The 22,812-nt window shown below is 44.3% G+C and overlaps 1 protein-coding gene across 2 annotated transcripts; it reads left to right on the top strand.

Annotated features, from left to right (window-relative positions):
- Nucleotides 1–788: 788 nt before the first annotated feature.
- LOC134299619 (C-type lectin domain family 4 member F-like) lies at nt 789–21,830 on the top strand. 2 transcript variants are annotated; one of them, XM_062982920.1, is made up of 7 exons: nt 789–947; nt 5,591–5,875; nt 6,076–6,183; nt 8,124–8,210; nt 17,280–17,440; nt 18,873–18,976; nt 21,540–21,830. In XM_062982920.1, the coding sequence occupies exons 2-7, from the start codon at nt 5,593–5,595 to the stop codon at nt 21,727–21,729; spliced, it is 933 nt and encodes a 310-aa protein (XP_062838990.1). In that variant the 5' UTR covers nt 789–947; nt 5,591–5,592; the 3' UTR covers nt 21,730–21,830. The 2 variants fall into 2 exon arrangements, with proteins under 2 accessions (XP_062838990.1, XP_062838991.1); XM_062982921.1 differs by lacking the exon at nt 8,124–8,210.
- Nucleotides 21,831–22,812: the final 982 nt, after the last annotated feature.

The following is a 22,812-nucleotide window of genomic DNA, read 5'->3' on the forward strand; positions in this document are numbered from 1 at the left end:
TGACCCTTGTAGGTTCGACCTATTTGCCCACTGAGCATAGACCCACAGGTATGCCTTCTCAGTATTACACTTAGCACTTTAATGACTACGTCAGCTGGTTAACTACCCCTCCCTGATCACTTCTACATATTTTGCACTTTGGCCCAGATCCGTGAATTCAACTCATGTTTTTAATACCTATTTTGTATGCTGACCTTTTATGACTGTTTTTATCAATTTTGTTGTTTTTATTGTTGATTGATTTGTTTTATTGCATTGTTTGCTTTTATATTGTTATGTCTGGGCATGGCCCCATGTAAGCTGCCCCGAGTCCCTTCGGGGAGATGGGGCGGGGTATAAGAATAAAGTTGTTGTTGTTGTTAAAAAACATATATATAATTAATTCCATTCATCTGAGATCCTCATGCTTCATTCTTAAATCAGGCCATGTCAACTTTGTCATTTACTCGTCAAAAGTTTAGGCACATAACCATGTTTTCACAGCCCTTCTGAATCCCAGCAGGGTAGGAGCCTGTGATTCCAGGTGTGGTCTGACCAAGGCAGAATAGAGGGGTGGAATGACTTCCTTGGATCTAGGCACTAGAGTCCTATTGATGCAGGCCAAAATCCCATTGGCTTTTTTAGCCGCGGCATGACATTGTTGACTTCAGTGCTCCTCCTTGCCAACACCATCCCTTTCAATGCACCTTCCTTTCCTTTCAGGCGCAGCTGTGTTGGGCATTGTGAATGCTGGCCAGGGTCAGCAGGTGTCCAGCCAATCAGAAAACGGCTTGGGCCACAGAAGGGAAGGTGCCTAGGACATGATGAAGGCACAAGGCAGCTGGAGGAAGGCAAGAGAGACAATGGGAGAAACGGGGGACAAGTAGGACAACACTCAAGGCAAACAAACCTAGAAGAGTAAGGCAAAGCCTCCAGCTGAAGCTCATAGGAGGAATCAGAAGCAGAAGGTATGGGGAGCCAGCCGTCTTCCTGCATCTTGTCCTCTGTCCAGTTGATTTCCCAAGGCAGTCCCTCAATGCTTCCCTTTCTCTTTGGGATCATTCCCTCCTTGATTCCCATGAAGGCTTTCCTCTTGGATGGTTTATTTATTTAGTTATTTACAGTATTTATATTCTGCCCTTCTCACCCCAAAGGGGACTCAGGGCGGACCACAGAACATATACACGGCAAACATTCAATGCTGCTAGACATACAGGACAGACAACAAATAGAGGTGGCATTTTTCCAACATACTGGAGGTTGTGCTCGATTCACCTCTATGACGACGAGCCTTGATCACAGACCTTTCCTCCTGTTCTTTGATTGCTGGCATTTTCTGGTATTTCCTTTTTATGGTGCCATAAAATATCTCCTCGCTTAAGCAATGCCTAATTTCTCTACTCACAGCTCATAGCTGTTTTTGAATTGCTTAGGTGGACAGTGAGCTGGACTGAAGGTTGGGTGCTCACCCTGACCCAGGCTCAAACTGCCAACATTGTGGTTGGTACAGATCTATTGCTGCTGATGATTAGTCAGCTGTGCTAAAGCCAGGCCCAGATTTTTTAAGTTCTTTTCTCAAAGGTGCCACAGGGTGTCCTTTAAAATGTTCTTTTATTTCATTCACAATGAGACAGAGTATTAGGCACTTTACAGAGAAAGAAGGTAGACAGACACCTTGGGTACATAAACAAAGGGAATTACATTTTCTCTCAGCATTCACAAACATATACACATTCACTCCTCATCATGCAGACATTAACATCTCTTCTCCCTTCCGCCAGGAAAAGAGAGCCAAAGTAGGCCAGATTGTGTTCCCAGCAAACCTGCTATTATGTGAATACACCACCTTCCTCCTTCCCCGGGAAAAGATGGAGAGTGGTCCAGACTCCTCTATCTGCCACAATTCTGGAATAGCAAAGTGTGTCTTATATATGGGTCAGGCTAGCACAGTGGGTAAACCACAAGTTATATCCTGCCGACCGGAAGGTTGGTAGTTCAAGCCCAGGTCGGGGTGAACTCCTGCTGTCAGCCCAGCTTCTGCTCACCTAGCAGTTCGAAAACAACAATGTTAGTAGATAAATAGGTACTGCTTTGGTGGGGAGGGAAAAGGTGTATGTACCTGTAATCCACTCTGAGTCCCCTCAGGAGATAGAGCGGAATATAAAGATGATTATGATTATATATGATTATTCCAAATAATAATAATAATAATAATAATAATAATAATAATAATAATAATAAAAAACTTTATTTATACCCCGCCACCATCTCCCCAACGGGGACTCGGGGCGGCTTACATGGGGCCATGCCCAAAACCATACAATATGACAGAATATAAAACAACATATCGTAACACAATTTAACAATACAATAAATAATAACATACATTACAACCCAAAATTCAGAAAAAGCAATAAAAACCAGGGCAGGCCACATGAACACTAAGTTAAAACTCGGTGAGAATAATACATCACACAGTCCTAGACACTTGGGAAGTGTTCGACTTGTGATTTTGTGATATGAAATCCAGCATGACTATCTTGTTTGCAGTGTCATACAATAAAATAATAATAATAAAACTTTATTTATACCCCGCCACCATCTCCTCATGGGGACTCAGGGCGGCTCACATGGGGCAAGGCCCGACCAGCACAATTTACAAAAACAACAGCATAAATACATTGTACAATATATATATAAAAAAACACAATAAGACAATAAAACAAGAGTTAATACAGCAGTAAATCAATCAACTACCAATTACAATTCAGTCGACTTCAATGCAGCAGTAATATAAAATAACATCATCACTTAAAATACCAGAATAAAAGGGACCTAATAAACTTTATATGTATACCTTTGCTGCCTTAAAGGGACTCAGGGTGGTTTCCAAGATATAAGGCAAACATACAGTTGCTGGAAAGAAAACTATACAGACAATACATCAATATATACACATTCAATAATACAACACAAGCTAATTAACTAACAAACAAAATATCATCAACTAAAAGCATCCTAAAATGCCAAAAACCTGTTAATACACACTATAAGTAAAAAATAAAAAATTAAAAACCCATTGAATTGTAATACCTTCAGTAAAGGTTCAACAAACCAATGGCCAGGATTACAAGATGAGCGGGGCCAACTATAAAAGGGCTGGGCCAGGGATGGTGCCACAATGTATCATAGGGCTGGGAAGTGGATGAAGTGCAGGTCAGAGTGCTATCTGGTTGCCTAGGGACTAATCATTCTCAAAAATTTGCTAGAACATCCAGATTTTCAGATCCCGCTGCTGGAACATACACCAAACCAAGAGTTAAAGGAGCAGAGCGGGAAAGCGTTGTCAAGCTGGTCCGAAGTTGGGATAAACCAGCAGCGCCAAGCTGCTGCAGAAGCAAACGCCAAGTCAGGAGTTAAAGGAGCAGAGCGGGAGAACATCGTCAAGCCGGTCTGAAGTCGGGATAAGCAGACAGCATCGGTATCAGGAGTGAAGGTAGTAATCAGTAACAGCAGACAGCCACGGAATAGAGAACGACACCAAGCCACGGATTGAGAGCGAAGAGCAAAGCCAAGTCAAGTTCCAGTCCAAGGTCCGAGAGGTTGAAGTCATCCAAGAAGGTCACAACACGAAATAGCACGGAGAGCCAAAGCAACGAGGGCGAACAGCAGCTAATACAAAATAGTAATAACAGTGCAATCCAGGAAAACCCACACAATTCCAGCCCTCCATTGCAGAATAACCCAGATTAAACTTACATCCGTTGCAAAGTCCCAGTCCAGTCTTCAGTAACACACACAGGAAACCCAATAGCGCCCAGCAACACCTTGCTACACGCAAGGGATAATGGCCAAAACCCCCCAATATATCCAGGTCTCCCTGGGCGTCCAAACTAATCACGCCCAAAGAGCAGGTGTCTCAACTTTTTAATCTGAATCAGAACTCCACACAGCCAATGCCCTTGGGTCAGGTGTTCCAAATTCCTCATCGGAGCCCCAATCATCCTGCCCATGCCCAACTCTATCCACACCTGTGGACCCCCTCTCACTCCTCCAAGCAGACCAAGTGGGAAGACACCCAAGCTTCTGAAGACACCCAAGCTTCCCCAGCATCAGCAGTATCCATGGGCCCCGATTCGTCCCCAAGTATCTCTGGTGCCCGTGCCCAGTCCGTGCCCAATTCCTCCATTAACACCTGTCCCCCAGCATCCATTTCCACCTCAGGATCCCCATATGAATCCTCCTCAGAAGACTCCCCATCAGTCTCCCTGACCCTTTCCCTAAACAAATCCTCCAACGAGCCCTCCTCGCGAGGGTTTTTCCTTCCTCTCCTGATCTCACCACTATCATCCACAGTCTCCGAAGGCGCATTCACAACACTTATTTTGTAGTTTTTCAGGCATCATTTCTTAGGATGGCATCTCCAGCCTCTATAGATAATAATAATAATAATAATAATAATAATAATAATAATAATAATAATAATAACTTTATTTTTATACCCCGCCTCTATCTCCCCGAAGGGGACTCAGGGCGGCTTACATGGGGCCAAGCCCGAATAAAAACAGTAGCAGTATAAAACACAGCAATAGACAACAACTTGCACAATAAAAAAATAAAAAAATAAAAATAAAACATTAGCCAATAAAAAACAAGAACTAATAAAAACATGGATTAAAACTGAGAGATTGTAAAAGTAGACTGGGTAAGGTGCACCATATAAATATTGTAGACACAAGGTGACTGATAAAGTGCTGCAAATTCTGGAAGTGCAAATTGGGATGGGAATAGACCCTGTGTCTATATCGAGTTGACAAAGGTAAAAGGTGTTAGATCCTAACAATACACCTTTGGAACAATTTCATTCAAACTGTACATCATGTATTCATCGCATCAGCCTCCAGTGCATAAAGGGGACTCCTTCAAAGGATGAGGCACACAATGGGCCTGTTTTGCACCTTTGGTACAATTTCATTCAAACTGTACATCATGTATTCATCACATCATCCTCCAGTGCATAAAGGGGACTCCTCAAAGGACAACACACACAATGGGCCTGTTTGCATCCAGAACCGGGCTTTAGCACAGTTGGCTAATCACCAGCAGGAATAAATCTCTACCACCAAAAAAGTTGGCCCAGGTCAGGGTGAGCACTTGAGCAGGAGGTATTTTACGCTACCATAAAAGGAAATATTACAAATGCTGGCAACCAAAGAAGAGGAGGAAAAAATTGTGATCAACAGCTTGTCGTCATAGCAATTGGAGCGACAGCACCCCACTGTGGCCGGAATCATGCACAATCTCCAGGAAACCAAAGTTGAAAAAATGCCAACATAACATCTCTATCTGTTGCTGTCCTGTATGTCTAATCGGCATTGAAAGTTTGCTGTGTTTGTGGTCTGATATCTGCCCTGAGTCCCCTTCAGGGTTAGAAGGGCAGAATTTAAATGCTGTAAATAAATAAAAGATAAACCATTGGGGAGCAACTGGCCGTTGCTTGTTGGGACCATTCCAAAATGATGGGTAGGTGGGCGGGCGGGCGGCGGTGCATCTCTCCCTCCTTGGTTGGGCTGCCTTCATGGGCCTCTCTGACCTCCTCTTCTTCTTCCAGCCATGGCTCCCAAAGCAAAGGCACCAGCCAAGCCAGCACCGGGCAAGCCAGCACCGGGCAAGCCAGACCCAGCCAAGCCAGACCCAGCCAAGCCAGACCCGGCCAAGCCAGACCCAGCCAAGCCAGACCCGGCCAAGCCAGACGCAAAAGCACCTAAACCTGGGGAGGACAAAGATCAATATGCTGACTTCCCTTTCAATATTGCTACTCGCAGGACCATGTGGTGCATTCTTGGTTTCATTGCTCTCATCGGCATTATCTTCTTGGCCATCGTCGTCCACTTCTGTGAGTCTCGCCCTCTGTTTGAGCACCATCAAAACAAAAGGGACAGGATTTAGGAGTGGCGTTTAGGCATCCAGAGAATGAGGGGGGGGGGGGGAAGCACCACCAAAGGGCCATAGATATGATCACAGCACTGAATGGGGGGGGGGGGGGGTTCTGTAACAGCAACAGCAACAGTGTTCATTTTTTCTCATCAACTTTAGATTTAATGTGGAAGACAACCGAAAAGCTCCCCATTGAAGACCCTATGAGAAATCTGAGGCGTACCATGGCGACTGGACTCAGAAATAGGAATGTCAACTATGAAAACTGTAAGTGGACAACGGCCCACGGTTATTCATTTCAGGTTTGTTTAGGAAAGGAAAGTGCCTTTGTCTCCAAGGGGCGATCAGGGGTCCCTTGATTAAAGGGGTGGCACTTCTATTGGAGCGGGTTTTGGACAGTTTCTGGGCTGCCTTTCACTGGTCTTGCCTTGAGCCTGTCTTTGCACACACACCCTCCTCCCAGATATCATCTTCTCAATAAAAGTCAATGTATGTATATATGTTGGTTTGTGACACAAGAGCTCTCCTGAGGCTTGATGGATCTGGATCAAACTTGGCCCACATATTATTTATGTATTTATATATGACATATACATCCCGCCCTTCTCACCCCAAAGGGAACTCAGGGCGGCTTGCATGAATGGCATTATTCCATGCTCAAACAACAACAACAATTAAAAGCAATTAAACAACAATTTAAAACAACATTAAAACAACATATGTAAACATGAGACAACTATTGTGCATAGATCTAAAGCCGGATAAACAGATAAACAGATCACTTAAAATAATTGAGGGGATTGAACTAAAAGAACTACCCCTTCTGGGCCCAGAACAGAGGGAAAGGAAAGTAATGAAGCAGATTGGCTGTGAACAGGTGAAGTGGTTCTCTGTCATGTAACTGAGAAAGAAAAGGAGCGAATCAGATTGGTGACAGTAGGTGACATGTGTATGAGGGAAAGGGAGGGAGGGAGGAAATAAAGAAAGAGAAAAAGAAGGGAAAGGAAGGAAACACAGGCTTAGCACAGCAGATTAAACCGCTAGCTGCAGAACATCCTGCCGATCAAAAGGTGGGCAGTTCAAGCCCGGGTCAGGGTGAGCACCAGCCGTCTGCCCCAGCTCCCTGCCCACCTAGCAGATTGAAAACAGAAATATGTGTAGATGAATAGGTACCACTTTAAAGTGTGGAGATAATAAAAGGCGCCCATAAGGACATGCCAGCAATTCGATTGGGAGGAGGTCTAAAGGACCCAAAGCTCCTCAGCATGGAAAATAGAGCCAACCCCCCCCCCACCCCCACAGTGGCCGGAGTAGAGCATGGCCTTCAGATGCCGGAAGTGGGAAATATGGGAAAAGCCTTTCCCTCTGTTTATGTATTGTCTGTCCTTGTTAATTGGATGTTTGCACCATATATGTGTTCTGTAATCCACTGTGAGTCCCCTTGGGGAGAGAGAGAGCAGAATATTTATTTATTTATTTGCAGCATTTATATTCTGCCCTTCTCACCCCGAAGGGGACTCAGGGCGGATCACAGAACACACATATGTGGCAAACATTCAATGTTGTTAGACACACATGACAAACAACAAATAGATATGCTGGTATTTTTCCAACTTCGGTTTCCTGGAGGTTGTGCTCGATTCCGGCCACAGGGGGCGCTGTCGCTCCACCTGCTATAGAATCATAGAATCATAGAATAGTAGAGTTGGAAGAGACCTCATGGGCCATCTAGTCCAATCCCCCGCTAAGAAGCTATGACAACAAGCCCTTGATAACAAACGTTTCCTCCTCTTCTTTGATGGCTGGCATTTCTGATATTCTTTTTTATGGTGATGTAAAATACCTCCCCACTTAACCGATACCTAATTTCTCTACTCACAGCTCATAGCTGTTTTCGAACTGCTTAGGTGAACAGTGAGTTGGGCTGAAGGTCGGGTGCTCACCCCGACCCGGGCTTCAAACTGCTAACCATTTTGTTGGTAAAGATCTATTGCTGCTGGTGATTAGCCAGCTGTGTTAAAGCTGGCTAATTATTAATCTTATTATTCTTATTAACAATTTGTCCCTGATGAACAAATAAAAAGAAAGAAGGAGGTGGCTGAAGGGAATCAGGCTGGAGGTCCTTGGAGTCCCTTCCAAATCTTCTATCATTCTGTGATTCTGAGTTGGATCCCAAAAACTCATCCTAACTCTGGAAATTGTTGCAGATGTCAAGGCCGCAAATGAAGTTCAAAGGTTGCCAGAGCACATAGATAAGAATGATAAGGAATTAAAGGAAAAGAAGCAAAAGTATAGTAAGTATATGTATCTCCTAATCTGCTGTTCTGTAGGTTGTGTTTCTTCATTAGCTTCCCCATGCGGTCTGTGGTTCCCTTGATGTATGGCAAGGGCAAAAACACTTTTCCTCTGGGTGGAACTTTGTCTTGACCCTTGTGGCTTGTTCTTGGCCTTGCAGCTCTTCTCATATCTGCGGTGGAGTCTCCACTGAAAAAAAATCTGACTCACAATGTTAAACAACTCTAAAATCAGGACAGTAAATAAAGAACAACACTCAGAAAACGGGAATTCCAGACAAAAAATAATCAGGGCCAGCTAACACTTCCCAACAAAGGATTCCCCCAGGCAGGAAGCAGCCAGGCTTTGAAGCTGAAAGGACATTCAGTACAAATCAAGGTGATTTATTGCAACATTCACGCTTTCCTTCAGCAAACAAGAGCCCTTTCTCCCACCCTGGACATTATTCCACAGATATATAAACCCCACTTGCTTAGTTTCAAACAGACCTCACAATCTCTGAGGATGCTTGCCATAGATGTGGGCGAAATGTCAGGAGATTGCTTCTGGAACATTGCCAGACAGCCTAGAAAACTCACAGCAACCCAGCGATTCCAGCCATGAAAGCCTTTGACAACACAAGGAGATCAGTTTTTTTACACTTGATCCTAGCCAATAGTGGGGACCTGATAAATGAGGTGGATGCAGTGGGTTCCTTAGGTGGAGTGATCATGCTCTTCTAGAGTTTGTTGTTCAGCAGAAAGTCAAGTAGAGTCAGGGATGCACTTTAGATGTCATAGAATCCTAGAGTTGGAAGAGACATTGTGGGCCCTCCAGTCCAACCCCTTTTGCCAAGAAGCAGGAAAATTGCATTCAAAGCACCCCCGACAGATGGCCATCCAGCCTCTGTTTCAAAGCCTCCAAAGAAGGAGCCTCCAGCACAGTCCGGGGCAGAGTAAGAGTGCCACTGCTGAACAGTTCTGTCTCACACACACAGTCAGGAAGTTCTTCCTCATGTTTAGGTTGATTCATGTAGGTACCAATGACACCGCTAGGCATACTTTTCAAAAGATCACAAATGATTTTCGAGCCCTCGGAAGTAAGCTAAAACTGTGTAATGTACAGGTGATCTTTTCATCCCTCCTCCCCGTTGTAGAACACGGCTCTACAAGGGCCGGAAAAATAGTACAGGTCAATAACTGGCTCAGAAAATGGTGTCAAGAGGAGCATTTTGGCTTCCTTGACCATGGTCTACTCTTCCAGGAGGATGGCCTATTGGCAAGTGATGGGGTGCATCTCACACAAGTAGGAAAACATCTTTTTGCACACAGACTCACAAACTTCATCAGGCACACTTTAAGGCATGTTCCAGAAGCATTCTCTCCTGACATTTTCCCCAAATCTATGGCAGGCATCCTCAGAGGTTGTGAGGTCTGTTGGAATCGAGGTAAGTGAGGTTACATATCTGGACCTGAATATACTAAGACTTCTATTATTCATTATTATTCATTATTATTATTTTATTTTATGACACAGCAAACAAGATAGATGTGCTGGATTTCGCATTCCCAAGTGTCTAGGACTGTGTGATGTATCTTCAGATGATGCGCGCAGATCCCAGTAGGGTGGCCTTTTGCAGTTGGCAGATCGTAATTTTGTCAATGTCTATTGTTTCCAAATGCCGGCTGAGATCTTTTGGCACGGCTCCCAGTATGCCCATCACCACCGGGACCACCTGCATTGGTTTCTGCCAGAGTCTTTGAATTTCAATCTTGAGGTCCTGATAGTGGCTGAGTTTTTCCTGTTGTTTTTCGTCAATGCGACTGTCACCTGGGATGGCGACATCAATGATCCAAACCTTTTTCTTTTCCACAACTGTGATGTCTCGTGTGTTGTGTTCCAGAACTTTGTCAGTTTGGATTCGGAAGTCCCACAGTATCTTTGCATGCTCATTTTCCAATACTTTTGCAGGTTTGTGATCCCACCAGTTCTTTGTTGCTGGGAGGTGGGACTTGAGGCATAAGTTCCAATGAATCATTTGGGCCACATAATTGTGCCTCTGTTTGTAATCTGTCTGTGTGATTTTCTTACAGCAGCTGAGGATATGATCAATGGTTTCGTTGGTTTCCTTGCACAGTCTGTATTTTGGGTCATCAGCTGATTTTTTGATCTTGGCCTTAATGGCCTTTGTTCTGATGGCTTGCTCCTGGGCTGCAAGGATCAGGCCTTCTGTCTCCTTCTTCAGGGTCCCATTTGTGAGCCATAACCAGGTCTTCTCCTTGTCAGCTTTTCCTTCAATTTTGTCAAGGAACTTTCCATGCAATGTTTTGTTGTGCCAGCTGTCAGCTCTAGTTTGTAGTGCGGTTTTCTTGTACTTCTTTTTTTCTGCTGTGCTTTGAGGAGTTTCTGATTTTTGACTTCAATCAAAACAGGTTCTTTACTTTGCTTTACATCTTCTGCCAGGGCATGTTCTTCTTCTTTGACTGCTTGTTTTACTTGTAAGAGTCTTCTGCCCCCTGATCTTCTAGGCAGATATAGCCGGTCAACATCACTGCGAGGGTGCAGTGAATGATGAATGGTCATGAGGTTTCTTGTTTTTCTGTCCAAATTGTCCAGTTCTGCCTGTGTCCAATTTATAATGCCAGCAGTATATCTTATGACAGGTATGGCCCAGGTGTTTATGGCCTTGATGGTGTTGCCTCCATTGAGCTTGCTTTTGAGAATTTTTCTGACCCTTTGTGTGTATTCTTTGCTGACCACAGTTTTCACATGTTCATACTTGATGTTGTCCAGCTGTATGTAATAATAATAATAATAATAATAATAATAATAATAATAATAATAATAATTATTATTATTATTATTATTATTATTATTATTATTATTATGTCCAGGGTGGGAGAAAGGAAGAACTCTTGTCTGCTGGAAACAGGTGTGGATTTTGCCACTGGCCACCTTGATTAGCATGTAATGGCCTTGCAGCTTCAAAGCCTGGTTCCTTCCTCCCTGGGGGCATCCTTGGTTGGGAGGTGTTAGCTGGCCCTGATTGTTTACTGTCTGGATTTCCCCTGTTTTGAGAGTGTTGTTCTTTATTTAGTGTCCTAATTTTAGAGTTTTTTTTAAATACCGGGGCCAGATTCCCTTTTGGTGGCCTTTTAATTCCTATGGATTCCTAAGGACCCTCAGGGCTCGTCTACACAGCCATATAACCCAGAATATCAAAGGAGAATAACCCACAATATCTGCTTTGAACTGGGTTATCTGAGTCCTCACTGCCCTATATCCCAGTTCAATGTTTGGTGTTAAAGTCGTAAATACAGTAATTACTACATAATGTTACCATGTATTGAACTGCTTTTTCTGTCAATTTGTTGTAAAACATATTTTGGTGCTTAATTTGTAAAATCATAATGTAATTTGATGTTTAATAGGCTTTTCCTTAATCCCTCCTTATTATCCAACATTTTCGCTTAGCCAACACTTTTATTTTTCAGTGATTGGTCGGGGGGCAAAATTCTGTTCGCTTACACTTGAAAATTACCTTGGGCTGACCCTGCCTCTCACACTGAAATTGCAATAAAAAGAACCTATGCTTTAAAGTTATTAAAAGTTATACATAACATTCAAACCCTTGATCCTTTGAGGTGCCCTCCCTTAGACACATTCCAGCTTAGAATCAACATCTCTCTTGAATTGCGTTGTCCAGAATGGGACACAGTGTGATTCCACGTAACGTGGTCTGACCAAGGCAGAAGAGAAGAGAGGGGGAGCAGGACTTCCATGGATCTAGGCACTAGACTCCTCTTGATGCAGGCCAAAATCCCATTGGTTTTTTTGGCCGCAGCATGACATTCCTGGCTCCGGTTCCCCTTCCTCCCCACGAGGACTCCAAGATCTTTTTCATATGCCCAGCTGTTGAGCCAGGCATCCTACCCATTCTGTCTCTTTGCATTTCCTTTTTTCTGCCTAAGTGGAGTCTCTTGCATTTGTCCCTGTTGAGGTTCATTTTGTTAGTTTTGGCCAATCATCTTTCTAATCTGTGAAGATCGCTAATTCTGCTCCTGTCTTCTGGTGTATTGTTTCTCCCTCCCCATTTGGTCCCGTCTGCAAACTTGATGGTTATGCCTTCTAAACCCTTCATCTAAGTCATTAATAAAGATGTTCAACAGAAGCGGGCCCAGGACAGAATCCTGCTGATGGCACTCCACTCGTCACTTCTTTCCAGGATGAAGAGGAAGCATTGGGGAGAATCACCCTCTGGGTTCGTTCACTTAACCAGTTACAGATCCACCTGACCGTAGTTCTGCCTAGTCCACATTGGACTAGTTTCCTTGCCAGAAGGTCATGGGGCATCTTGTCGAAGGAAGGAAGGCCTTTCTGAAATCTGGATACGCTCCATCCACAGCGTTCCCTGAATCGATCCAGCTTGTAACTCTATTGAAATAAGAGATCAGATTAGTCTGGTGTGACTTGTTTTTGAGAATCCGTGTTGACTATTACCGATGACCGCATTCCCTTCTAAGTGTGTGCAGACCACTTCCTTAACGATCTTTTACAAAATCTTGCCTGGTATCAACGCGAGGCTGGCCCGACATTGGTAACTGTTTGGGTGATCTTTTTTTCCCTTCTTGAAGTTAGATAGGGACCATATTTGCCCTCCTCCAATCTGATGAGACTTGTCCCATTCTCCAAGAATTCTCAAAGATGAGAATAGGAATCGCAATGGGTTATATTTTTTGCTGCTTCATCACGCTGCTGACACATGTTCAGCTTGTGGCCCACCAAGCCTCCTAAATTCCTTTCACATGAACTGATTTCAAGCCAGGCATCACCCATCTCATATCTGTGCATGTCATATTTATTGCTTAAATTTAATATCCTATATTTCTCCCTGTTGAAATTATTATGGGCCTTTTGGATTCTGATCCTGTCCTCCGGGGTATTAGCTCTCCCTCCCAATTTAATGCAATCTGCAAATTTGATAGACATGCCCTCTATTCCATCGTTCAAGTCATTTCATAAAGAGGTTGAACAGCCCCAAAAGGCCCAGGGCAGGACACTTTTTCTGGCCTCTCACTGGTCTCTTGTCTCCAGGAGGAAAACAGAGAAGCCTTTGGAAAAAGGAACCCTTTGGGTTTGGCCAGTCAACCCATTCCTAATGCACTTCACAGAAGCATTGTCCAGACCTTTATTTATTTATTTATTTATTTGTCATATTTGTACCCCACTCTTCTCAACTCTAGAAGGGACTCAATGCAGCTTTACACCTTTGCCTCAAAACAATGTACAATGAAAGTAAACATTTAAATTGAATTTAAAACACATTAAAACATTAAATAACATTACTGTCACTATTAATCACACTGTTGTACTCCAATGCTGGGAAGCACCTCTGTACTTAACAACATACTCCAGTCCAAGGTGAAATAGCAAAACAGTTTGTTGAAGGATATATAGGAAAAGCAAATCAGCAAAATAGTATAAAAATCACAGTCTAAATGTCAGAAATAGTCCACAAAGTACAAAGTACAAAAGTAGCATCAAAAACCAGGAATACATCTGAAACATGAGATTCAGGAACAATCCTTAAAACATGGAACATGTATGGAACATGAGCAACAGGAAACACCGAACTAGAAATCTCTAAATAGGCTTGACTTGTCAAGAGATGTATTCTCAAACACCAGTGTTGACCAGACTGGCAAAAAAGCCTCCTGGTCTTGCTAAAATAGACAGAAAATCATGCCCTGAGAAACTGATAAGGTTTTTTTTTTTGGCTAACAACTTCTTGACCTTCGCAAACTCTGTTGAGCAGCCCTGTGTTGACAAAACCTCCTATCTAACTGCTCATTAGACTGTGCACCTAGAATCTCCTCCTCTGAGCTCATCTCTGCTTCTGACCTTGCTTCCCTAGTGAACAGCTTTTCTGGAATATGACCTTGAGACAGAGAATGCTAAGTTTTAGGGCTTAAAATCTTTTGCTGACTCTCCTGCTGGTCTGCAGGCCCAAAATCCCCACTGACATCAGGCGCAGGCATGATCAAAGGCTGAACTAAAACACTATCTGCAATCTTAATCCGGGCCATTCCAGTTGTCGTTGCACATAATTCCATATCCATCTATTGCACTACAATTTTTCTCCAAAGGCCTGACCCCAAAGCCAAGTTTCCACTCTCTTTTGGAACGTCAAGGAGGGAGGGGGCTGAGCTAATAACACTGGGGAGGGGGGTTCTGCAACTGAAGGGCCACCACTGAGAAGGCCCGTCTCTCTTTCCTGCCAGTCGCACCTGTGAAGGAGGCGGGACCGAGAGCAAGGCCTTCCCAGAAGATCTTAAACTCTGAGACGGTTCATAGGGAGAGATATGTTCAGACAGGAAAGTTGGACCAGAACTATATGGGGCTTTATAGGCCAAAGCCAGCATTTTGAATTCTGCTCAGAGGCAGAATGGGAGCTAGTGGAGCTGATGTAACAGGGGGTTGTATGCTCCCTGTACGCTGCTCCAGTGAGCAATCTGGCTGCTGCCTGATGGACTATTTGAAGCTTCCGAAACATCTTCAAAGGCAGCCTCACGTAGAACGCGTTGCAGAAGTCTATTTGGGATGTAACAAGAGGGAGCACCACCATGGCCAAGTTAGGCTTCCCAAGGCATGGGCACAACTGCTGCACAAGTTTTAATTGTGTGAATGCCTCCCTGGCCACTGCCGAAACCTGGGGTTCCAGGCTCAGCGATGAGTCCAGGATCACCCCCAGGCTGCAAACCTGTGTCTTCAGGGGAAGTGTAACCCCATTCAGCACAGGCTGAAACCCTATGCCCTGTTGGACCTTACGACTGACCAGGAGTACCCCTGTCTTGTCTGGATTCAGTTTGATTTGTTTGCTCTCATCCATTTTATTCACTTCTTTGTGAGAAGTGCCGAGATTGAAGAAAGTTGCAGTCCCCCTGTATTCTGCTTTATGAATCTGCTTTGGTTAGACCTCGCCTGGAATAACCCTATGTCCAGTCTGGGCATAACAATTCAAGGAGGAAATAGACAAGATTGAAGGAGTCCAGAGAAGGACCAGCAAAATGGTCAGAAGGCTTGGGCCCGAATCAGTTAATGAAAATGATTTGTAATATTTTGTGGGCTGAACAGAACAGAGAGGAGGGAGAGACAAAGCCCAGCCAAACAGGTTAAGGAGCCAGGTTTTATCAGATACTGGAGAGGAAGGAGTTGTCTGCAATATTCCCCAGACAGGGATCTGCTGCATTGGCAGAAGCAGCGTCTGTCCATTTCTTTGGAAAGTTTCATAGGCTCCTCCTTCAGAGAGGACCCTGCTGGAAACTCGCTTTCCCAGCAGCACTTGCATGGAGCAAGCATTGAAAGGTCACCGAGTTCCTCTCGGAGCATGATGGGAGTTGAAGTTTTTTTCTTTCTCTGTTTTTCAGCCAATAAAAAGCCTGGTTGTGTCCATGCTCTGATTGGCTGAGAATGGAGACAACCAACAACTACAATTTTCAGAACCCTCTCTTGTGGTTTGTTTTATTTTAAAAAATGTTTTGGTTAAAACTTATAATTAATTCTAAAAAATCAGTAAATTGGTGAATTGTTCTGAAAATTGGCAGGGTCTGCAGTTGTCAATGGGGTCTAAAACTGAGGTAGGTTTCATGCAGATAGGCCTTAAAATGGCTGAGGATTGAGCCTTTAAAGTTTCCCATTGCAGCCAATAGGCCGTATCTTTGTCAAATGAAAATGGCAACATAATAATAACAATAATAAGTAATAAATAAATCTTTATTTGTACCCCGCCATCATCTCTCCGGGGGGGGGGGGGGAGACTTGAGGCGGCTTACAGAAGCATTAAGCACCAACCCCAGAGTCAGACATGACTGGACTTAACGTCAGGGGAAACCTTTACCTTTACCTTAATATAAAATTTATGACGTAGGTATAAAAACAACAATGTACATAAAATCCCATCAAAATATAAGAATTATATAATTCCTAAAATGCAGTAAAATCTGCGAAAAAGCTAACTATCAGCAATAACAAAGTGCGGGTTGGCACAACCAGGTCATCAGGCTGGCCAGAATTACACAAGCTCAAAGGCCTGTTGGAAGAGCCATGTTTGTAAACTAGCCCAAAAGGCTTGAAGCAAGGGGTGAGCCTGATATCTCTAGGGAGGGCATCCCAGAGCCGGGGTGCCACCACCGAGAAGGCCCACACTCTTATCCTCACCAACCATATTTGAGACGGTAGATCTCAATGCTTGCGTTGGTTCATAGAAGGAGATGTGGTTAGAACCTTCCCCATTCAAGTAGCTTCCCAGTAAACAGAATGAAGGGTCAGCTGACAATGGGTACCGAAATGGGATGCCTTTGGGCTGAATTGCACACCTCTAATGGTCAAACATCTTCCAAGAACAACCAAAGGAGCTGGGTGTGTTCATCTTGGAGAAAAGAAAGCTGAGAGTGGACATGGCAGCCATGTTTAAATATTTAAAAGGAGATCATGTTTTTATTTCTTTAATCAATATTTTTATGCAGAAATAGTAATACCAAACCTACTGCCACCAGGAAGAACCAGGGTAGGGCCAAGGAGGAACTCAAGGACCTCCATCTTTGGGGCTTCTCTGCATCCATTGCGAGGCTCAGGCTTACCATATCCCTTCCTTCTTCTACATTTGTGTGTGGTCTTTATTACCTTTCATAAGACATTTATGGGACTTGGCTTTTAATGGGTAACTGTCTGTCCTTATTGATATTTTAAAGCTAATTGTATTGTTTTAATCTACTTCTGTAAACTGCTCCGAGCCAAATTGGGAGTAGCGGTATAAAACTCTAACAAATAAATAAATAAATAAATAACTGTAGACAGACACACTTAGGCGCAGGTGGGGAAGCAGCACTGAAAATTTATGCAATGAATGCACAGATGTAATTTCCTGGGAAGCTGTGGTGGCTTGAGCTTTCCAACTGGAGACCAGGCTTTGACTCCCCGCTCAGCCGAGGATCCCCCCCAAAAACCTCCCTTGAGCCTTGGGCTTGATCCTTGAGGCCCTCGACCCCCAAGGGCCATTCTGTTCACCCCGTCTCTCCCTTCCCTCTCAGACACCTTATACACCAAAGTGACCAAGACTGCAAATGGTTGGGACATCTTAGGGAACAACATCTACTATGTTTCTGAAAGCAAAAAGTCCTGGTTTGATGCTGAGAACTTCTGCCAGTCCAGAGACTCCCACTTGGCCTCCATCCTGACCAACGAGGAACAGGTTCGATATCTCTCTCCTTCCTTCCTTCCTTCCTTCCTTCCTTCCTTCCTTCCTTCCTTCCTTCCTTCCTTCTCCCTTCCTTTCTTCTCTCCTTCCTTCCTTCCTTCCTTCCTTCCTTCCTTCCTTCCTTCCTTCCTTCCTTCCTTCCTTCCTTCCTTCCTTCCTTCTCCCTTCCTTTCTTCTCTCCTTCCTTCCTTCCTTCCTTCCTTCCTTCCTTCCTTCCTTCCTTCCTTCCTTCCTTCCTTCTCCCTTCCTTCCTTCCTTCCTTCTCCCTTCCTTTCTTCTTTCCTTCCTTCCTTCCTTCCTTCCTTCCTTCCTTCCTTCCTTCCTTCCTTCCTTCCTTCCTTCCTTCCTTCCTTCCTTCCTTCCTTCTCCCTTCCTTTGGTGCTTGCCTGTTTCTGTCCACATGTGTTTTGTTGAGTCTTGTTTTAATTGATTGTTATATTTTTATGTTTTATTTATTTGTGCTTTTCTCTGGATTATTATATTTTACTATGTTTTTATTTTAACAGGTTGTTTAAATAGATTGTTTTGTATTTATGTCTTGTGGGCATTTTGTCCCTTATATAAGTCGCTCCAAGTCCCTTTTGGGTGTGTGTGTGTGGGGGGGGGGGGGAAATGGTGGCGAATATAAGAATAAAGTTGCTGTTATGATTATGATAAAATATGGGCCGGCCCTTTGCAAAAGTTTTCGTGGCTTCTTCCTAGACATACATTTCAAACCGTCTTAACGCAATGCTTTGCAAAACCATTTCTTTGTTGGTTTAACTTGTCGCCCACTTTTCTTCCAGTACTGGATTTCAAAGTGGATTGCAACCATGAAACCAATCAATCAACTTGGCTATGTATTCAGAAGTTAAACACAGTTACAACCAACTCCTGTCAAAGAGCACATAATAAAAACAATTTTCAAAAAAGATACTGAAAACACGCTAAAACAGGACTACCACAATCCCTCTTACAAGATCCACTCTGCCACGCTGTTGCTCTGCATCGCTCCCTTGCCAAATGGGCACTTTAATACCACTATTTCCATGGCTGTCCCCTCCGCTTCAATGGCATCATGACAAAATGATTCCTTCCTTATTACTCCGGCTATTTGCTTAACTTATATCTATGGCACCACCATAATGCAATGGCATTATAACTTGTTCCTTATTTTTGCAGATCTATATCATTCCTGCTGTTTATTTAACATATATCCATCACAGCGCCATAATGCAATGACACCATTATGTGTCCATTCTCTTTTGCAGAACTATATCATTCCTGCTATTTGTTTAACATATATCCATCACAGTGCCCTAATGAAACGGCACATAATGTGTCCTCTCCCTTTGCAAAACTATATCATTCCTGCTGTTTGCTTAACATATATCTATTGCAGCACCATAATGCAATGACAACATAATGTGTCCCTTCTCTTTTGCAGAACTTCATTGCTGCTCACATTGCGGACTCTTTCTGGATTGGCCTCACCGACGAAAATGTGGAAGGCAACTGGGAATGGTCAGATGGCTCTGAAGTGATGACAGAGTGAGTGCAGAACAGTAGGCTCTTGGGGCGGATGGGCTTCCTTCCGGAGGCCTGTATCCATTGCCTCTTTTGGGCAAAACGGGAAGGCACCTTTGTTCCACCGTGTCCCTGAGGCCCAGCCTGGACTGACCATGGAAGGCCACCTCCATTAGCCTCCCCTGAATCCCTGCCCAACCCAAGAAGGAGGGGACCTTGTGTCTCTGAATGGGAGCCACTGGGGAGAGAGGGAGACCAACCCTGCTCCTTCTCCTGCAAGGAGGTCTCCTTTCTGTCATGGCAGGTGGGGAGGGGGCTTTCATGAACACATGCTGGATCCAGACCCAGGAGACGAGAGCTCCTGGGGATGCTGGGAGAAAGTGGACCCCTGCTTCTCTTTCCTCAGGTGCAGAAAGAGGCTGGGGACCCACCTGGCTCTTCGGGAAGCCCTGGCTGCATGGGGCAATCCATTTTCCCCACACAAAATGTCAAACTCTGTCTAGTTTCTATTTCAATCAGATAACAGAAACAAGGAGATTAAAATTCAAAAGTTCAATCTGCAGAAAATACAAAGGGGTGGGTGCAAGAAGAAGCGGAGCACCACACTTGACTGATCTTACAATTTGGTGCGGATCTGAAAAGGAAACGGGTGGAAGACGGCGTTTCAAATGCCGTTTGGTTTTTACCTATATGAAGTCATGCCTTTCGGTCTTTGTAATGCTTCACACAGGTTCCAACATTTCATAAATTAGGTATTTCAGGACTTTTTTTGACCAGAGTTTTATAGTGGACCACATTCAGATTAAAGTAAACACAATCAAACCTCCTTTCCCCCTTTCCTTTCACTTTTCCCTCCCAGCTCTATCCTTCTCCAATTCAGCACCTTTTCTGTTTAATAATAATAATAGTAATAGTAACAGTAATAATAATAATAATAATAATAATAATAATAATAATAATAATAAATTCTCTGTTGCAAAACAATCCTGTTTCTTTCCAAAGTAATTTTCCTGCCCCTCTTCCTGTGCTTTCCCCTCCCACCTCTTCTAGGCAGTTCTGATCTTTTTCGCCTTCCATGCACATTTCTTACCCTGTGCCTTGTGACTCTATCTCTTCCTAGTTCCTTCACTCCTTTCACTCCCTCCTCCACTCTCTTTAACCGGTTCTCAAAACCTCCTTGTAAAAATCATACTTTTGAAATCTCAGCTCCTTCAGTAATATATAGAGAGGAGGGCAGACTTGGAGCATATGGCTGAAACACATAGTGAGAGCCTCCATTGGGAGCTTGGTCCAGCGACCCAATGATGCCAGGGGGATTATAGCAATGGGAGGCTCAATGGCAGAGATTACCTGATTATTTCACCCTTCTTTGGTGGACAAGGTCTCCAGCTAAAACAGCCAGTGGCTCCATTGTCTGGGGGAAAAGGATACGCAACATGTTTTACAGCTATTCTGGGCTGAATGAAGTTGTTTAAGGGGGCTGTCCAAGGTACCAAGCCTCATTCCCAAACCAGGCTCAACACCACGGAGAGTTTCCTGCAAGACAACCTGGACGAGGGCTTGGAGTCACGTGTGGGACCCCAGCCACCTCTCTGCCCTTGAGAAACACATTTGTTTGGAAGATCTAGGGCTCCAAACTGGGCCACACAGCAGGCTTTGCTGGCTTCATGACCCTGTGTTCCCCTAGTGACCCCGCTCACAGTGTGCCGGTTCCTGGGAAATGTTATTGGGTAGATCCACTGAAGGGCATCATCTTTTTGTGTGCAAATAATAATGGGTTCTCCTTTGAAGGGACATTCTGGGAGTCATTAAAAGCCAGCAAAAGAGAGCGAGGGGGGGGGGTCTGATCCATGAGATACTTAAAGCATTGGGATGTTCTTCTGTTGGAGTTCCCTTTTCACCCTGCCTTGTACATTTTGAGCCAAGAGCCACTGAGGACGGAAGCTTTGCCTCTACCTTTTGAGGCCTGGCTTTCTGACTCCTCACTCTTTCAGTGCTTGCCAATTGCAGACAAGTCCCATTCACCTGACAAGTGATCATCCTTTTCACCAGTTGTCTTGCCCATGAGGCCCCTTCCAGCAGCTGGCGCGTGGCCCCCAGGCTTCCCTCCTTGAACCAATTTGATTTACACATAGTTGTATCACCATTCAGAAGTAATCTTGGGTGTGCTCCTGACATTCCTCAGCATCCAAACTGCATTTGCAAGCTTGGGGCTTCCTGTAACAGAAAATCTTAGAGGCCTAGGATCCTGGAGTTGGAAGAGACCCCCTCAAGGCCCATGCATTGAGCCCCCTTCTGCCAGACCGGAAGACCCAACCCAAACCCTCCTGACAGATGGCCATCTAGTCTCTGCTTGTTCTACCAGCTCCACCTAGCCATAAAAAGACCCCTAGAGAGGAGAAGGGAGAGGTGCGGGAACAAGGGGAGTCATCACCTCAGGTGCTGACCAGAAAAGAGCGGAGGGAACTGGCAGGGAGCCCTGACCGCCTGTCTCTCCCTTTATGGGGTCCTTCCCTCAGGTAGGTCTCTGCACCAGCTTCTTCAGTGTGTCTGAATCTTCTTCCAATAAAGGCACTTTCCCCTTCAGGTACTGGGCTCGCTGCAAGAAGAACTTCTCCAGGGGCCACGAAGCGGCAGAGAAAGACTGCGTCTTCATAGATTATTCCCCTGGCAACTTGCTCTATTCCTGGAAAGATGCTAACTGCCACAACCTCAAAAGATGGGTTTGTAAGGAAGCTATAACAGTCCTAAATGATAAATTCAACCAAGTTTTCTGAAATGGTATGAGAGGAGAAGTCATGGAATGCTGCAGATTTCAATCTCAAGCTTTAAGGAAGACCTGGGACTCATGGATTAAACATGGTCTGTGCAAAATCCAGAGAGGGACTTGGTGTGCTTGTGTTTTACTGTCTACATGTTGCAACCATGATCTTGATCCCAGATGGTGGGTTGGCCAGTTCAGTCCAGGGCTGGCTGCACTCTTGAATCTATTAGTTTATATTCCAGTTTCTGAAGTGACAGGGAACATAAGAACATCTCACTTCATCTTCTGCATGACATTCCTTCGGCCATCTGAAGATGGCTCTACCATAGTACTCCTTTTTCTCCAACAACAACAACAACAACAACAACAACAACAACAACAACTTTATTTTTATACCCCTCCTCCATCTCCCCAAAGGGGACTCGGGGCAGCTTACATGGGGCGAGGCCCAGATAAAAACAATAACAATAACAATATAAAGCAAATCAATGGACAAAAAAAGGCACAATTATAACATTTAAAAAATCTATATCTATATATCTATATCTATATCCATAATAAAAGTGAAAACCCGTATGTATGTGTTGAGGAACCAGCAAGTCATTCTTTTCCACTGATATTGCGGTTACAGCGAGTGCCATGAACATGTAGCCCAACCCCTGCCAATGTCTTTCCCAAACACTACAAACAACCACTCAAGGAATGTTTTTATTTGGGGACCATTTCATCCTAGATTTTGCATTGTCCACCACCACAGGCAGGCATCCCAGGGTTCTCCATTGGTGTGAAATTTGCATGACCCCGCCGACTGCCCTTCCATTTCAAATCTGTCTGCATAACAAACACAGCAGAAATGAGCAACAACTAAATTTCCAGGAGGAGTTTGTGGATTAACTGCACATGGTGGAAGTTGTAGTTCACCCTGCATCAAGTCAGAGCTTTCTTCTTCTTCTTAGGCAATCCCTCGTACTTCAAGGATGATGGTCTTCCAGTCGTGGGGTCTTGAGGATGGTTCTTAGGTAGCTTCGGCTTGTTGGCCCTCATCCAACCCATTACAGCGGCCAGGCACTGGTTTAGGATCCAAGGGGCTTCCTTG

Source organism: Anolis carolinensis, chromosome 5 (genome assembly GCF_035594765.1).
Source record: "Anolis carolinensis isolate JA03-04 chromosome 5, rAnoCar3.1.pri, whole genome shotgun sequence".
Classification (NCBI taxonomy): Eukaryota; Metazoa; Chordata; class Lepidosauria; order Squamata; family Dactyloidae; genus Anolis; species Anolis carolinensis.

What these genes read in the sequence shown, in the direction of transcription:
- LOC134299619 (XM_062982920.1), top strand. Translation starts at nt 5,593, where the DNA reads ATGGCTCCCAAAGCAAAGGCACCAGCCAAGCCAGCACCGGGCAAGCCA. An exon ending in GAATGTCAACTATGAAAACT is followed by an intron (nt 6,184 to 8,123) that starts GTAAGTGGACAA and finishes AAATTGTTGCAG; the next exon opens with ATGTCAAGGCCGCAAATGAA. An exon ending in GGAAAAGAAGCAAAAGTATA is followed by an intron (nt 8,211 to 17,279) that starts GTAAGTATATGT and finishes CTTCCCTCTCAG; the next exon opens with ACACCTTATACACCAAAGTG.